This window comes from Hylobates moloch, unplaced genomic scaffold (assembly GCF_009828535.3).
Source record: "Hylobates moloch isolate HMO894 unplaced genomic scaffold, HMol_V3 SCAFFOLD_18, whole genome shotgun sequence".
Lineage (NCBI taxonomy): Eukaryota > Metazoa > Chordata > Mammalia > Primates > Hylobatidae > Hylobates > Hylobates moloch.
This window is the reverse complement of record NW_026652293.1, coordinates 75,812,072-75,827,866: the sequence shown is the minus strand read 5'-3', so window position 1 is coordinate 75,827,866 and position 15,795 is coordinate 75,812,072. Positions and strand designations below refer to the sequence as shown.

The 15,795-nt window shown below is 39.4% G+C and overlaps 1 protein-coding gene across 7 annotated transcripts in view; it reads right to left on the bottom strand.

Annotated features, from left to right (window-relative positions):
• SDCCAG8 (SHH signaling and ciliogenesis regulator SDCCAG8) overlaps positions 1 to 15,795 on the bottom strand; it is a 251,048-nt gene that overhangs the window by 169,211 nt on the left and 66,042 nt on the right. For all 7 annotated transcript variants that reach the window (XM_058430700.1, XM_058430698.1, XM_058430701.1 and 4 more), the window contains one exon: positions 4,929 to 5,081. In XM_058430700.1, the coding sequence (XP_058286683.1) occupies positions 4,929 to 5,081 (153 nt within the window). The remainder of the gene's footprint in view (positions 1 to 4,928; positions 5,082 to 15,795) is intronic.

Sequence of the window (15,795 nt, the reverse complement as noted above, 5' to 3'; positions counted from 1 at the left end):
AACAGAAAATCAAATACTGCATGTTCTCACTTACAAGTGGGGTCTGAGCATTAGGTACTCACGGATATAAAGATAGCAACAACAGAAACTGGGGATGACTAGAGAGGAGAGGGACGGAGTGGGGTAGGGCTTGAAAAACTAGCTATTGGGTACTATGCTTATGTAGGGGGTGACAAGATAATTTGTAAACCAAACCTCAGCATCATGCAATATACCCAAGTAAAAAACCTGCACATGTACTCCCTTGAATCTAAAAGTTATAAATAAATAAATAAATAAATAAATGATACATAAAAAACGCACTGCATTTCCGTCACCACCTTTATTCATGAAACAACTGTCAGTAAAAGAGAGAGGTTCTGTTACATATGAAGGCACCTGGAACACTGCCAGGCACACTTCAGCCTTCGTTTTTCCTTTCTTATCAGGAATTCTCATCAACGTACCTCTACACAGTAGAACTACTCAGCAAGGCAAATGGTTTCCAGCAAACAACCAAAAAATACAAATTTCCTAGGTGTGAACAATAGGTGGTGTTTGCTATTGATACCATTCTCTCTCACACCACACTCAATTCGCAACTTCATCTCCCTTCCATGTCTTATTCATATTGGTTACAGGTGGTGTTCCTTCCCCCATACTCTGAGTTTCTAAACCCCATCTATTCTTGGAAGCTCAATTAAAATGCCATCCTCCCCAAAGCCTTCCATGATCTCTTGCAGACAATCAGTTCTGATCCTCTGAACTCTCAGCATTTTAGCCATAACTTCCCAATGGCATAGGGACTTTTTTCTTTTCCTTGTAATTCATTCCTTCATTCATCTAATACATACTGAGCACATTTTATATGAGAGGAATGTGCCAGGCACTGAGGATGTTACATGCAAGGGACTCACTGAACTAGGGGAGGCAAGCTATTCAACAAGAATTTGTAATGAATTGAGTTATGGGAGCCCACAGGAGATGATCCCAATTCAGTTATGGGAGGCGCTGAGAGGAAGTGGTACCAAGAAAAATTCTGGGCCAGGCGCAGTGGCTCATGCCTGTAATCCTAGCACTTTGAGTGGCCAAGGAGGGTGCATTGCTTAAGCCTAGGAGTTCGAGATGAGCCTGGGCAACATGGCAAAAACCTGTCTCTACAAAAAACACAAACAACTAGCCAGGCGTGGTGGCACACCTCTGTAGTCCCAGCTACCTGGAAAGCTGAGGTGGGAGGATTACCTGAGCTCAAGAGGTCGAGGCTGAGTGAGCTGTGACCACCCCACTGAGCTCCAGCCTGGGTGACAGAGTGAGATCCTGTCTCAAATACAAACAAACAAACAAACAACTCTGAAGAATCAGTTAAAGAGGGCAGAGGAAGATTCCTCTAGGCAGGGGGCAAAGCACATGCAATATCCTGCACTGGAAAAAACAGTATGGAAGATAGGCATATGTGCATGCTTGGGGAAGCACAAGTAGGTCAGTCTGGTGAGGGTGCAAAGAAGAAAAATGAAGGAACATAAGACTGGAGAGCCAAAGAGTGGAACAATATTGTAGAGTCTTCATGCTATGATAAAGGATCCTAAATTTTATCCAAGGTTGCAGGGAGACATGAAAGGATTTTCAATGCAAGAGACTGACATATTGAGAAAGATCATCCCAGCTGCAGTTTGGAGAACAGATAGGAAGGAGGTGAGAATGGAGGCAAGGACACCACAGGGGCTATAGGAACCATCCAAGGATGAGACATGGGTAGCAGCAGGATAGAGAGACAGGGCAATGTAAATGCTCAGGGGCTTAAGTCTTAGAGCCTGGTGATGATGAGATGTGTGGCGTGAGAAAGACGGGGGAGAAAACGGTGACAAGATTTCCGTGCTGGATAACTGGATAAATAGTGGGTCCACTGGGATAGGGAAAGTGGAAAGTAAAGCTGGTTTGGGAGCTCAGTATACAGTTAAGGATCTAGAAATCAAACAGCTTTAGTCTTGAAGCTTTAGGTCCTAAGGCTATATATACATGGAATTCAAGCTATAGTACTTGCTAAAGACACTAAATCTTTAGCTCCCTGCTAAACTCCAGAACCTCCTATCAAGCTGCTTTCTGGATGTGTCTTCTTTATTGCCTCAAAGGCACTTTAAACTCAGAATAATGTAAAAAGCACACATCATCATTCTCCCAAATCAAGAATATGAATTCAAAGAAATCATAAAAGGAAAGAGAATATTTTAAGGAGAGTAAGACTGAAAAAAAATCAGTAAATAGAGTATAAACAGATCTGCAGTGAGCATAGCAATGGTAATTTCATTGGCTGTGGCATGGAAGTTGAAATGCAGTGGGCTGAAGAGTAAGTGAGAGGTGACAAAATAAAGACAACATGTATGGACAAATCTTTCAAGAAATTCGATTATTAAGAGAAAGAGTCAAAGAGGGAGATGGAATTACTGAAGTGGTTTCCAACCTTGGCTGCACGTTGGAATCACCTAGGTGAGTTTCAAACACACTGACACCTGGATGCTCCTCTCAGACATTTTGATGTAATGGGTGTGGGGTACCGTTTGGACAATCAGACATCTTGCGTACCAAAAATAAAGAATCACAGATTAGAGAAAGATTGTTTCTTTCAACAGTAAGAGACATCTGAAAGTATTTTCCTGAGGATAAGAAAGAGACTGTAGCGAAGGAAAGACTGATTCAGAAAAGTGGAGCAAACAAATGGAATGAGCTTCTTGAGGGGGTGAAAGGAGACGAGGTCTATGGGAAGGGGAAAGGATTAGGAAGACGCCTTTCCCATTCAGACTGGGTTGGAATACAGGTGAAAATTTATTTTAAGGCATGAGCAAGATAAATAGTTGAGGTGGTCATCACCCAACGGCTTCAATTTTCTTTGTTAGGTAAGTAAGGCTCTCTGCTGAGAATAAGAGGAAAAGTGGTATTATAGAGAATTTGAGAACAAGTGATTTGAAACAGTCTTTAAAGAAATGCATTTAAGATACCATCACTTCCCACCTGGACCACGATAATCACCTCCAGACCTGGACCACGATAATCACCTCCAGACCTGGACCGCGATAATCACCTCCAGACCTGGACCGCGATAATCACCTCCAGACCGGGACCGCGATAATCACCTCCAGACCGGGACCGTGATAATCACCTCCAGAGCTGGACCGCGATAATCACCTCCAGACTGGGACCGCGATAATCACCTCCAGACCTGGACCATGATAATCACCTCCAGCTGATCTCCAGGCATCTATTCTGCTTCTCCTTCCAATCCACTGACAAAATGATTTTTCTCAAATATAAATGGCATTGTGACACTGACAAATTCAAAGCCATTCAATGGCTTTCCATCCCTTTTTGGACAAAATTGAAAATCCTTTATATGGATTTTAAAGCCATTCATGATTCCATCCCAACATAATTCTCCAAACTCATTCCCACTACTCTCCTCCTCTCTCTCTATGCTCCAGCCATCAGGGGCTTCAAATTCCTAGAAAGTGCGATGCTTTCCAGGTCCAGAGTCTTGGGTGTGTTATTTTCCTGGGCCTGAAACCCTCTTCCCCTCTTCACCTGACCACTCATCAATGCCTTCCGGTCTCATTTTCAACATCTCTTTCTCAGGAAAGTCTTTCGTGAATGCCTAGACGACGTCAGATTCCTATCACACATTCCCACGGTATCCTAAACTGAAACTTATGGCTTTATCACAATGATGATCAAAAACTCACTTATGAAAATATTTGTGTAACGTCTACTTCTCCTACGAGTTTGTAAGCTTCATGAGGAAACTGCATCGTTGCTGTGACTACAACATTCCCAGCCCCTCCGGTTAATATCTGTTGAGTGTAGAATGAAGAAGAGAGAGGAAGACATAAGAGGCCGGCTAGAAAACACTGAAAGGACCGTGGACACCGAAGACCTGGAGTCTACAGCCGTGTCATCTGCAAGGGTGTGTGATTTTTACCAGCTGAGATCACCAATCCCAGGGCAATGAAGGTAGGTAGTAGGGTTTTGACAGACACAATTTTTAAAAATGGATAAGAAGACAAGGACATTTACAGGAAATGCCTGAGTTTACTCTTATTAAGACTTAAAACTCATAGGGCAGAAGTTGTGATTTTTCTCTTTAAATATCTTTAGGCCTCTACATTGCTTTGCACACAGCACATACTCAGTATATATTTATTGAATGAGTTAATTATCACACATTGGAATCTGATAACAACATAGCATTTAGAGTATAAGCTGTGAGTCCACTTTTAAAAACAAACACGTAACACAGTTGTTTTGGTTACTTGATGGACCACAACTTGCTCAATTCGAGTCTAGTTAGCAATTTTAAAGCTAGGTCCCCCTCAACTCTGTATTCTAGTTTGTGAACTCTTTTTCAAACACTGCTCATTTCATGTTATCTGTTCCTTTTGCCTTGAATCTTTCCCTTCATCTGGTTACCGTCACTATTCATCATGTAATTTGTCAGAACTGATTTCATACAGAGTGTATAATCACTTTTTCTTGGTTACTCAGTTTCTTACAAGTGTTTCATCTTCTGCATATTTAATTTAGGGGTAGGAGATAACGCAGGGAAGTCATCTCTCCTCGATTTAGCCAAGGTTGAAATAAAATCTGGGTATCTTCATAGCACGCCTCTGGGAAACATGAGAGAGGGAATCTAACAGAATGGCAGGATTTAAAGTAAATTTTGTAATTTCATTGTATGGAATCTAACTGATTATTTTATTTGAAAAGATCAGCATAAACTATTGAGAAATATATGAAAAGATAAAACACTTTTATGAATTCTAAATTATACGAAATTTAACCACTTATATAATAACAATTTTAAAATTTAAAGTTCATTCAAGAACTCCAGCCTATGGAGTCATCAATGGCATCATAAAAAACCTTTCTTCTGCAATGTGGATAACAGCAGAGTCCTTAAGTACCTTTGATTCCATGTACTCCCTTTCTTTCGTTATTTCCTTTCTCATCATGTCTTTCTCAATGGCCCTTTTCTCTTGCTGAGATGCAAGTTCTTTTTCAAGTCGCTCTGCCTGCCTCTCCAGCTCCTTCCTCAACTGGTCACACTGGATTAAAGCCTGCCAGGATAGAACAGATTGAAAGAGGAGTTTAGAATTTGGAAAAAATATGGGGAAAATGAGATAATTAAGCTTTAAGTATATTTAAAATAGTTAAAACTCACTATAAAGCCCATTAGAATAATTTTTTATTGTTTATCAATACCACTTATTGACCTAAAAGAGTATCCAAATGTTACATTTATTGACATATTTCAATTTTCATGATTAAAGCCATATTAATTAATCAATGACAAAATTCAGGTAATGAACCTTGATGAAGGCCACAGATGAGTCAGAATTTTAAAAAAGGGAACCAGAAACACCAAGTGCTCCAATATTTTCAATTACATATCATGTTTATACTATACGAAATACATAAGTATCCAATTTAACTGATTTCTTATTTGCTCATGGATAAAAATTATTGGAATACTTCAAATGATAGATCAAAATACTAAAATGAAATGTTGAATATATCATTACACACAGGCATCTTTTGTTTAATACTATATAATAATCAAGTTTCCTTAAATATAACTAAGAGAAAATTTAGTTCACTCCCTTTAAACATACAACTGAAGTAAAAATTATGTAATAGTCATAAGTTAAATGGAAAGACTCAAGACAGTATTCACTGCTTAGTTTTATAAAGATCTTCCATTTCCGGTAAAGTTCATAATTGTCCTTTACTGTAAATTTCCCACTCTGCATTTCCAGAAACAAAAACTCTCTAACTTCATTTTGGCCACTTTTACAATATCTTTATTTATAATACCCAATAATAAAATATGACTTCAAAAATCCCAATTTGGGGAGGTATTTTTTTGTATAAATGTATGGGGTACAAATGTAATTTAGTTACATACATAGATTGCATAGTAAAATCTCAATTTTTAAAAATCCTAATAAAAGTAAAGTACTATAGTATCTTATAGTCTTATTCCAGTGGCCCTTATGTACAATATCCACCTCACACAACCTCTCTTTTCTCCTGAAATGGTAGAAAGAACCCCAGGTCTCATATGACTTACATGCTGTGTGATTATAAATTTCATAGTCACATTTGATTTTAATGGGGATGGAAACGGCCTCGGTAAGCACTGTAAGTTTTATGCATAGTTATGCTTCCCTCTGGTGAAAGCTATAATAAATACAGACAATAAATGTCTAGGATATGTGAATTTTCCTCCCTTCATCTGGAAAGCATTAGACTCCAATTTCTTTTGGTCTCTTTTGAAAAGTTTCTATGCTCCCAGGCATAAAATATAAAGGTAAAATTCAATTGTCTCAGATTAACTAATAAACAAATACAATAAGTAAACAATGATTCTTCTAGGGAGTTATTCCCAAGTCCAAATTCCAGCTGAGAATGTCTGGGAAAGGAAATTTTAAATTAGATATTAAAATAAATGAAAAGGCATACTTTTTCTATAATTTAAGCCCTTGGAGCTTGAAATATGAATGAGTTACTTTTGTGATTCAAAATGTAATTGCTCTTGTGAAAAATATTTCACATGAATCTAGTAAATGTTCGTAACTCTCCCTGATATAATGAATACTACTGGTATGAATAGACAAAATGCTTACTTAATATAAACCAATATATCCAATCAGAAAGTTTTCAATTGGACAAAAACTCAGGAGTCATCATCATTAAATATAGGAACAGTGGAAGAGACTGAAGATCTAAAACCAGGCTACCATGAAAGGCACCTACAGAATCAATTCAAAGAACTCAATCAATTAAGGAACAAACAACAGTAAATAATCCTGGCAGGATAAGAGGTGTAATGCCAAGATAGGATGATACAGTGAAAAGCACAAAGTGAGAAGCTGTAAAATCATGTAAACAAAACCACTGCTGAGGCCTTGGTTTTGTGGATGGTCTTTTCTCTATTAGGACTGGCCACCACCAATGGTTGATGATGAGTAATGAGCAACAAAACACTGAATAAAAATATTAGGTTAAAAACTGGTTATTGGCTGGGCACAGTGGCTCACGCCTATAATCCCAGCACTTTGGAAGGCTGAGGCAGGTGGATTGCTTGAGGTCAGGAGGTTGAGACCAGCCTGGCCAACATGGTGAAACCCCGTCCTACTAAAATATGAAAATTAGCTCAGTGTGGTGGTGTGTGCCTGTAATCCCAGCTACTAGGGAGGCTGAGGCAGAAGAATCGCTTAAACCCAGGAGGTGGAGGTTGCAATGAGCCGAGATGGTGCCACTGCACTCCAGCCTGAGCAACAGAGTGTGACTCTGTCCCCAAAAAACACACAAAACAAACAAACAAACAAAAAACTGGTTACTGATGTCTCTTAGCATATAACCAACGATTCCATATTATCAAATAGCTTCTAAGGCCAGGCGCAGTGGCTCACGTCTTTAATCCCAGCACTTTGGGAGGCTGAGGTGGGCGGATCACGAGGTCAGGAGATTGAGACCATCCTGGCTAACATGGTGAAACTCTGTCTCTACAAAAAATACAAAAAATTAGCCGGGCGTGGCGGCAGGCACCTGTAGTCCCAGCTACTCAGGAGGCTGAGGCAGGAGAATGGCATGAACCCGGGAGGCGGAGCTTGCAGTGAGCTGAGATCACGCCACTGCACTCCAGCCTGGGCGACAGAGCGAGACTCCATCTCAAAAACAAACAAACAAACAAATAAAATTAGCTTTTACTTTTATTTGCTTCGATTTTAACATATATGTCCGGTCACAATGAGGAAAATAGAAAAGTGTAGTAACACTTGGAATCAGAAAAATCATTTATTCTTTCTAAAGATAACTCTCTCACACTGGACCACACATACTAAAAGATTTGGGTCTAGTAAACAATTATTTATACACTATCTCCATTAAAGCTTTCTCTTAATTCTAGAGTTTCTTCTCCTAGTTTCCAGAACCCCTGTTGATTGAGTACCCCTATAACCATTCAGTAAAGACATAATAACCGACTTCTCAAAGGCTAGGTCAGTAAACAGTCAACTACCATCAACTGATTATAATTTTAATTTATATAAAATTGTAAGTTATAATTTTATATAATTTATAATTATATTTATAATTATAATTTATATAAAATTGTAAGTTAAAATTTTATAATTTTATAACGGAATGCTATAAACGGCAATTACCATTAAATGATAGATTTTTATAGGTGACAAAGTTAATTTGGGGCCTGCGGCTGTTATTTCTCTCAGTAGTTCACAAGTCCTGGCTTCTCTCCCTTTCCCTAACACAGCCCTTTCCTTAGTGGAAATGGCTGTACGTCTTGGGAAGTTGGGGAATTACACATTCCCCCCACCCAGCAGACTCATTCCTGAAGGTACGTTTTCCTTTCTGGGAAATTTCTTTAGATGTGGTCATTCTGTGTTGACATATTAACACTTTTTTTCAAACACAATTTATTGGACTTGATATTCCCAGTCCTGGTTTTATTAAGCCAAAGGGTAGGCACTACTATCTCAGGCAGTCAAAATATTTTCGAAAACAAAATTTATATCTAGTCAACTAAAATTTTAAAACAGGAAACCTATTGTAGATCATATAAAAGTCCTTCCCAACTGCTAGGGTTAGTTTTCAAGAAATCTTTGTGACAGAATAATTCATAACTAAGGAATTAAGATCTTATGAAAAATATACAGCTCACACCTATAAACGTGAACTTTAAAGCTTATAAACATTATTATTTTTATGTAATAATAAAGCCCACAAAATTAAAAAGATTAACACATTTCGAGCTTGTAACTTATGAATAATGCGAACTATTGATTTTAATTTATAAACCCTTGCTAACCAGAAATTTACCAGTCTATCCCTATGTACCATTTTTCAAGATATTTATACTTTTCTTTTGTGACAGATAACGTGCAAATCAAGAAGCATTATTTTCTATACTTCTGACTATTACCAAATACGCAATGCTTTTCTGATTTTATTTTTAATCCAGGTTTCTAATTCCTGCCTTTCTGACTCCCTGTAATCCAAGAAACAGAATAATTTGGATATTTGAAAAGGGGGGAAAAGTCTTCGTAAATATTTGTTCAACCTACCAAGTTGCTGTTTTAAAAACTAATCTTCAGAATATCACATGTAACCCATAAATATGTACAATTATTATGTATACATAATAATTAACTTTTTAAAAAAGTTCACACCACTTACCCACAAAGGCATATGGCAGGATAGGTCTTAGCAAATTGGAAATATATACTTTGTTCAAGTTGTTATGAGTAAAAAAGAAAATTTTTTTTTTCCTTAGAAGGTTATGTCATTACAGATATGCTTCATGCCACAGCCTGTGCCTTCAGGCCTTTCCACATAACTCTCAACAATTTCCTTCCAACACAAGCAGGCAGGCCTAAGGCCTGGTTAACCTTTTCATCTGCTTCGCGTAGCTTTATCAAGGTGTCTTGTAGCTTTATCAAGGTGTGACTGCAAAAGCCTCTATTTTTTCTCACCATTTAGTCCCAGGTGAATTTTTTTCTTCTTTTAAAATTATCACCAATTGAAATAACTTCCATTTTCAAACAAAAACATTTATTGGGCACCTACTATGTGCCAGATACTTTGCTAAGTGGCATATATGGATTATTTAACCCTCTCAATACATTTTAATTGGTTCTTATCATTCAATTGAAGAAACTGGTACTTTGAGATATTCAGTAACTTGCCCAAATCAGAGACCTAGAAAGAAGAGTAGGGAGTTTATCCAAGGTAGTTCCACACAAGAGTGTGGCATTATACACTTCTCAAGTTATATATTTATTTTCTTATAAAATCCTCAGGCATTTTCACTGCCACTATGAATGTAAATATATAATTCCTTCTACTTAGCATGTGATACCCAAATGCCACACTAGATGGCAACAAACGTCAAGGAACTAAACAAAGTAACCATTTCATCACTCAGTAATGGAAGTAGTTGGGTTTTAAATTAAAATATGTATGCCATCTGACTTTTTAATACGCTCAGAAAGCAAAAATTCTAATGTGTTTTAACACACCTTCTAGATAAAAACTACTAGACTTGCAATACATTTTGTTCTTGCATTCATTACTAATTTACTGAAAATGCTATAGATTCCTAATGAACAATAGTGTTGCTTGCTGTTATTAAATTTTTAAAAAAAATGAATTACAAATTTCACATTAATAATAATTGACTTCCACTGAACAAACACTTATTGTTAATTAAGACGTAAATGGTCATGTGCGAAATACAAAGATAGATGTCACAGACCTGATTTCAAGGTCTTCTGGTGGAGAAAACTGTGTAAACAACTACCAAAATTACACACCACATCAATAGGAATATAGAGGAAAAAGAAGTTAATTGAAACAAGAAGGGGCTGGGGAAAACTTCAGGAAGACTGCCACTTGAGTTGAGCCTCATAGATTGAATAGATATTTCACAGATTATTACAAGGCAGAAAAATATAGCATGAGCAAATCAAGAAAATGGCCAACTGTAGGTCATGTTCTGGAAACAGTGAAGGTGATATGAAAGAGTAGAGTGAAAGAGAAGACTAGCAAAGTTAGAGTGGGGCCAGATTTGTCTTTTATTCTACTGCAAGAGGGGAGCTACCTAAACAGGGAGAATTATAACTCAGGAATTATAAATGTTATGAAAGCACTGTGAAAAGTATGCTGGAATTAGATGAAATTTGAGGGAAACCAATTAGAAAGCTATTGTAATTGTCTGCATACTTGGTATAAGAATACGTGAAGTATACCACTGGACACGGTAGCTCACACCTGTAATCCAAGCATTTTGGGGGCCAAGGAGGGAGAATCAGTTGAGCTCAGGTGTGCAAGGCTGTAGTGAGATATGACTGCACCACCGAGCCTGGGTGACAGAGTGAGACCCTGTCTCTGAAAAAAAAAAAAAAAGAGCATGTGAAGATGTGAAGACTTGAAACAGGGCAGTGGTGTAAGAATGAAAAGGTAGGCATAGTTAAATAGAAATATGACTCTGAAGAGAGAGAGAGAGCTTGGGAACTGATGGAATGTCAAGAGCAAGCACAGAGAAGAACCGAGATGTTTTAAAGAAGCAAGCCAGGGCTGCGGTCAAGATGGTGATGCCTTTGTTTGAAGATGATCACAGAGAAAATGGTAGAAAGAAAAGGAGTGGTAGATGGGAAGGCGGTTTGGTTGTGTAGAGTTTCAGATGCCAGCAGTGTATCATCCATAAAAAAAGATCTAGTAGCAGCAAAACACGTAGGCCTGGGGCTCAGGAGAGCAGTTAAAGCTAAAGGCATAATGTGGGCGTATTCACTGGTAATATTTGGCCACGTGAGGAGAAATGAATCCCAGAAGTCAAGGCAACATGGGAGGAGGGCTGGGAACTAACTCTGAGGAACGTCCACACTTAAGACTTGTGGAAAACAAGAAACAAGTTAAAAGAGACTTAAGAGTAGACAAGAATGGTACAATGTGGACCCATGAGAGTAATATATCAGCTAAATCAAGGGAAAGAGATGGTATGTTATGATAGGACAGTTAACAGGGTTCCAAGTCTATAGAGTTTAAGTCCAATGAGGATTGAGATGAGGTCACTGGGTTTGGTAATCAGGAAGTGACCAGTGATCATTAAGTGAGCACTTCAGCAACATGAAATCAGGCTACAGTTTGTTCAAAGCCTGGCTGCGATGTGCTCAGAAGTGAAAGGAAAGCTACCAGGGTGGACAACTGTTGTGAGACGTCTGCCAGTGAAATGAGGAATGGACGGTAACAAACGGAGTGAAAGATGACCACAGGAAAGCTGCTTTTTGTTTATTTACACAAAGGCTGTGGGTAGGATGAAGGGGAAAAAGAGTGGAGAGGAAAGGATAAAGGATGCAAGAAAAATGTGATGACATAGAAGTGGGAGACATCAAAAATGGGGAGAAAGATGTTCATCTTGGGAAATAAGGGGGCCAGAAAAGAAAGGAGAAATAAGGACAGGAGATATTTGAGGGATGAGAAGATGCTGAGGAGGCCCTTGTCAGTTGGTCCTAATCTTAGTAAAGTGAGAAGTAGGTCATCCGATGAAAGTGAGGTTCCAGCAGTGGAGTTGGAAAAGTGAGGAAAGTGGAGTTCCTGGCTAGAGTATATTAGGTCTTCAACTGCAGAGAAAAGAACTGTTCAACAGTACCTACAACCACTGAAGGTGACTAGTATTACTCTTCAGTGGAACTCATTAAGTGCCTTTTTTTTTTTTTTAATATGGAGTCTCACTCTGTTGCCAGGCTGGAGTGCAGTGGCATGATCTCAGCTCACTGCAACCTCCGCCTCCCGGGTTCAAGCAATTCTCCTGCCTCAGCCTCCCGAGTAGCTGGGACTACAGGCACACACCACCACGCCCAGCTAATTTTTGTATTTTTAGTAGAGAAGGGGTTTCTCTACTGTTGGCCAGGATGGTCTCGATCTCTTGACCTCGTGATCCACCCGCCTCAGCCTCCCAAAGTGCTGGGATTACAGGCATGAGCCACCGCGCCCGGCTATTAAGTGGCTTTCTTAAATGACTTCCTTCAGCAATGCTTGGGAGGCTCAAACCAGCCATCAAAAAAAAAAAGTGCGATTGGGCCTAATTTTCACTGGGTACTTTTGCTGGCAAAGTAGGTAAGCTGGAAAGATAAGAATAAAGGAATTGTAGAGTGCTTGTGAGAACTGAGTTGCAATTTCCTTCCTCAGTAGATATTTACTGAGTACCTATTTATTATGTGCTGAGATCTATGCAAGATGCTATGGATTTAACAGTGATCAGGATGGAAAAATTCCGTAATGCCAGAGATTTTGCAACCGAGGGACTAGTGCAGACTGATTAACCATTGTTTAAGTTGTTACAGATAGCACTGAGCCAAAATTGCAAGTCATGTAGTCCAACCATGTGCAATGGGAAAAACTTTAACCTCCTAATTGTTTTTACTTTATTTTTAATTTTTGTTGAGTATATAGTAGATGCATATATTTGTGGGGTACAGTGAGATGTTTAACCTCCTCATTGTGAATACCACCGCCCTGGCAGACTGTCTGCACTGGTGTCACCTGGGGCTACTTAGAAATGCCTCTGAGACCAATCTTCCTGATCTTGCCAAGAATGAGGAGACAGATTTGAGTGTGGCCTCTTGCCTCCTTGCCAGTCAACTTGCAATAAAGCCTTTTCTTTTCTTAAAAGCCAGTGCCATAGCATTGGCTTCTATGTGCACAGGGAAGCAAGCCCTTGGCTTGGTGACGATTTTAAAGTTTAACAGAGATTTCTCAAAGAACTTAACATAGAGCTACCATTCAACATAGCAATCCCATTCCTGGGTATATACCCAAAGGGATATATATCATTATACCAAAAAGATACATCCACTCAAATGTTCATCACTGCATTATTCACAATAGCAAAGACATGGAGGCCGGGCATGGTGGCTCACGCCAGTAATCTCAGCACTTTGGAAGGCCGAGGCGGGTGGATCACTTGAGGTCAGGAGTTCAATACCAGCCTGGCCAACATGGCAAAACCCTGTCTTTACTAAAAATACAAAAATTAGCCAGGCGTGATGGTGCACACCTGTAATCTCAGCTACTCGGGAGGCTGAAACAGAAGAATCGCTTCAATCTGGAGGTGGAGGTTACAGTGAACCAAGATCACACCACTGCACTCCACCTTGGGCGACAGAACAAGATTCCATCTCAAAAAAAAAAAAAAGCAAACAAAAAAGACATGGAATCAACCTAGGTGCCCATCAGTGGCAGAGTGGATAAAGAAAATGTGGTACATATACACCAGGGAATGTATACATCCATAAAAAAGAATGAAATCATGTGCTTTGCAGCAACATAGATGTAGCTAGAAGCCATAATCCTAAGCAAATTAATGCAGTAAGAGAAAACCAAACACCATATGCTCTCATTTATAAATGGGAGCCAAACGTTGTATACACATGGACATAAGCATGGCAGCAACAGACACTGCAGACAACTTGGGGGAGGAGAGCGGGGGACATGGGCTGGAAAAGTACCCGCTGGGCACAATGCTCAATACCTGGGTCCACCATGTAACAATCCTATACATGTACCCCTATATCGAAAATAAAAGCTGGAATATTTTTTAAAGGTTAATGAATGATAGACAAATAAGCAATAATAATACATTTTGATAAATGCTATAATAAGTAGTGGTTCTCAAATGGGGGTAAATTTGCCCTCCAGAGGACATTTGGCAATGTCTGGAGACATCTTCGGTTGTCACAACTTGGGGGAGGAGGGTAAGCTACTGGCATTGAGTAGGTAGAGGCCAGGAATGCTTCTAAACATCCTACAATGTGCAGAGCAGCATCCAAAACAAAGAGTTACATTGCCCAAAATGTCAATAGCGCCAAGGTTGAAAAACCCTGCTATAAAGGCATATAAGGGGTACATCAAATCTAGACAGGGGAGATCAGAGGTTTCCTAGAGGGAGTACCATGTAGGCTAAGACAGGTAAGGCTAGAGAAATATACAGGCAGTGGAGTGGAGAAGAATGCGCATGGCACATACAAAGACTCAGAGGCTGGAGAGAGGATGGGATAATCAGCAGGGTTCTCACCACCACCGCTATTTATTGAGAAAATATTTTGTGCCTGCCCGGGTTTGCATAAGATAACCAATATACATTTTAAAATGCAGTCCTCATTCACAATCCTAGGAGTCACATATTTCTCCATTTTACAGATAAGGAAAAACTGGGGCACAGAGAAGTTAAAGTAACTTGTCCAAGGTCACACAGCCAGTGAATGGTGGGGCCAGAAGTTGAATCTAGGTCTGGCTAGCTCTAGTAAGCCCGTATTCACTCCCTAAACCCTCCTGCCTTTGACAATAGCTGAGTGTACTGGGAGACAGGGTGTGAGAGGAGGAAAGCAGCAGCAGCCTTGGAGGGCAAAAGGGAGCCACATTATGACAGACCACGGGCATGGGAAAGAATGTAGAGACTGTCTTGAAGGCAGTGAAAATTCACTGACGGATTTTAAATCAGAGTCACATTATCAAATGTGTCTTTAAGAAAGATTGCTTCTGGCTGCAGTGTAGGGAGTGGAACGAAGGAGGGAGGCAAGCTAGGAAGAAGTGTAATAGATAAATCCAGAGATTACTTAGCTTCCATAAGAAAAGTGTTAATGAGGGAAAGAATTCAAGAAAACATTAGAAACTCAGATCTGTATTTAGTGACTGGTTAAAAGTTAGGGGTGAAGGACAGGGTGAAATCCAGTTTTCTGATCAGAGCATGTTAGTGGATAAAAGTGCCATCCAGTAAGAGAATATAGAAGGGGCACCAGATTTGGGAGAGTGAATATGTGAGTTCAATTTGAGATGGTAAAATTTATATTTAAATGGGAAGAAAAGAAGACCAGCCTGGACACAACAGATAAAATGAGAGAGAAAAAGAAAGAATGCTGAAGAACTAGAGGCGAAAATGAAGACATGGAGTAGATTTAACTTTGAAAGGGAGGCAAGAAGAGAAAAGGCCCTAGTCAGAGAGTGTGGTTTCAGAGTTCGAGATCTTAGGGGCACTTCAGTTCATGTGGGAGGTTAGCATAGAAGTAGAGGATATAGAGTTAAGGAAGCTGAAGAGTATTAGTGTTTTGTGTATCAACAACATGGAAATTCAAACATTTAAGGACGACGAAAGAGATAGAATGAAGGGGAAAAGGGTCAGATGTTAAAACTTTTAAAAAGGGGCCAGGCGCGGTGGTTCACGCCTGTAGTCCCAGCACTTTGGGAGGCCGAGTG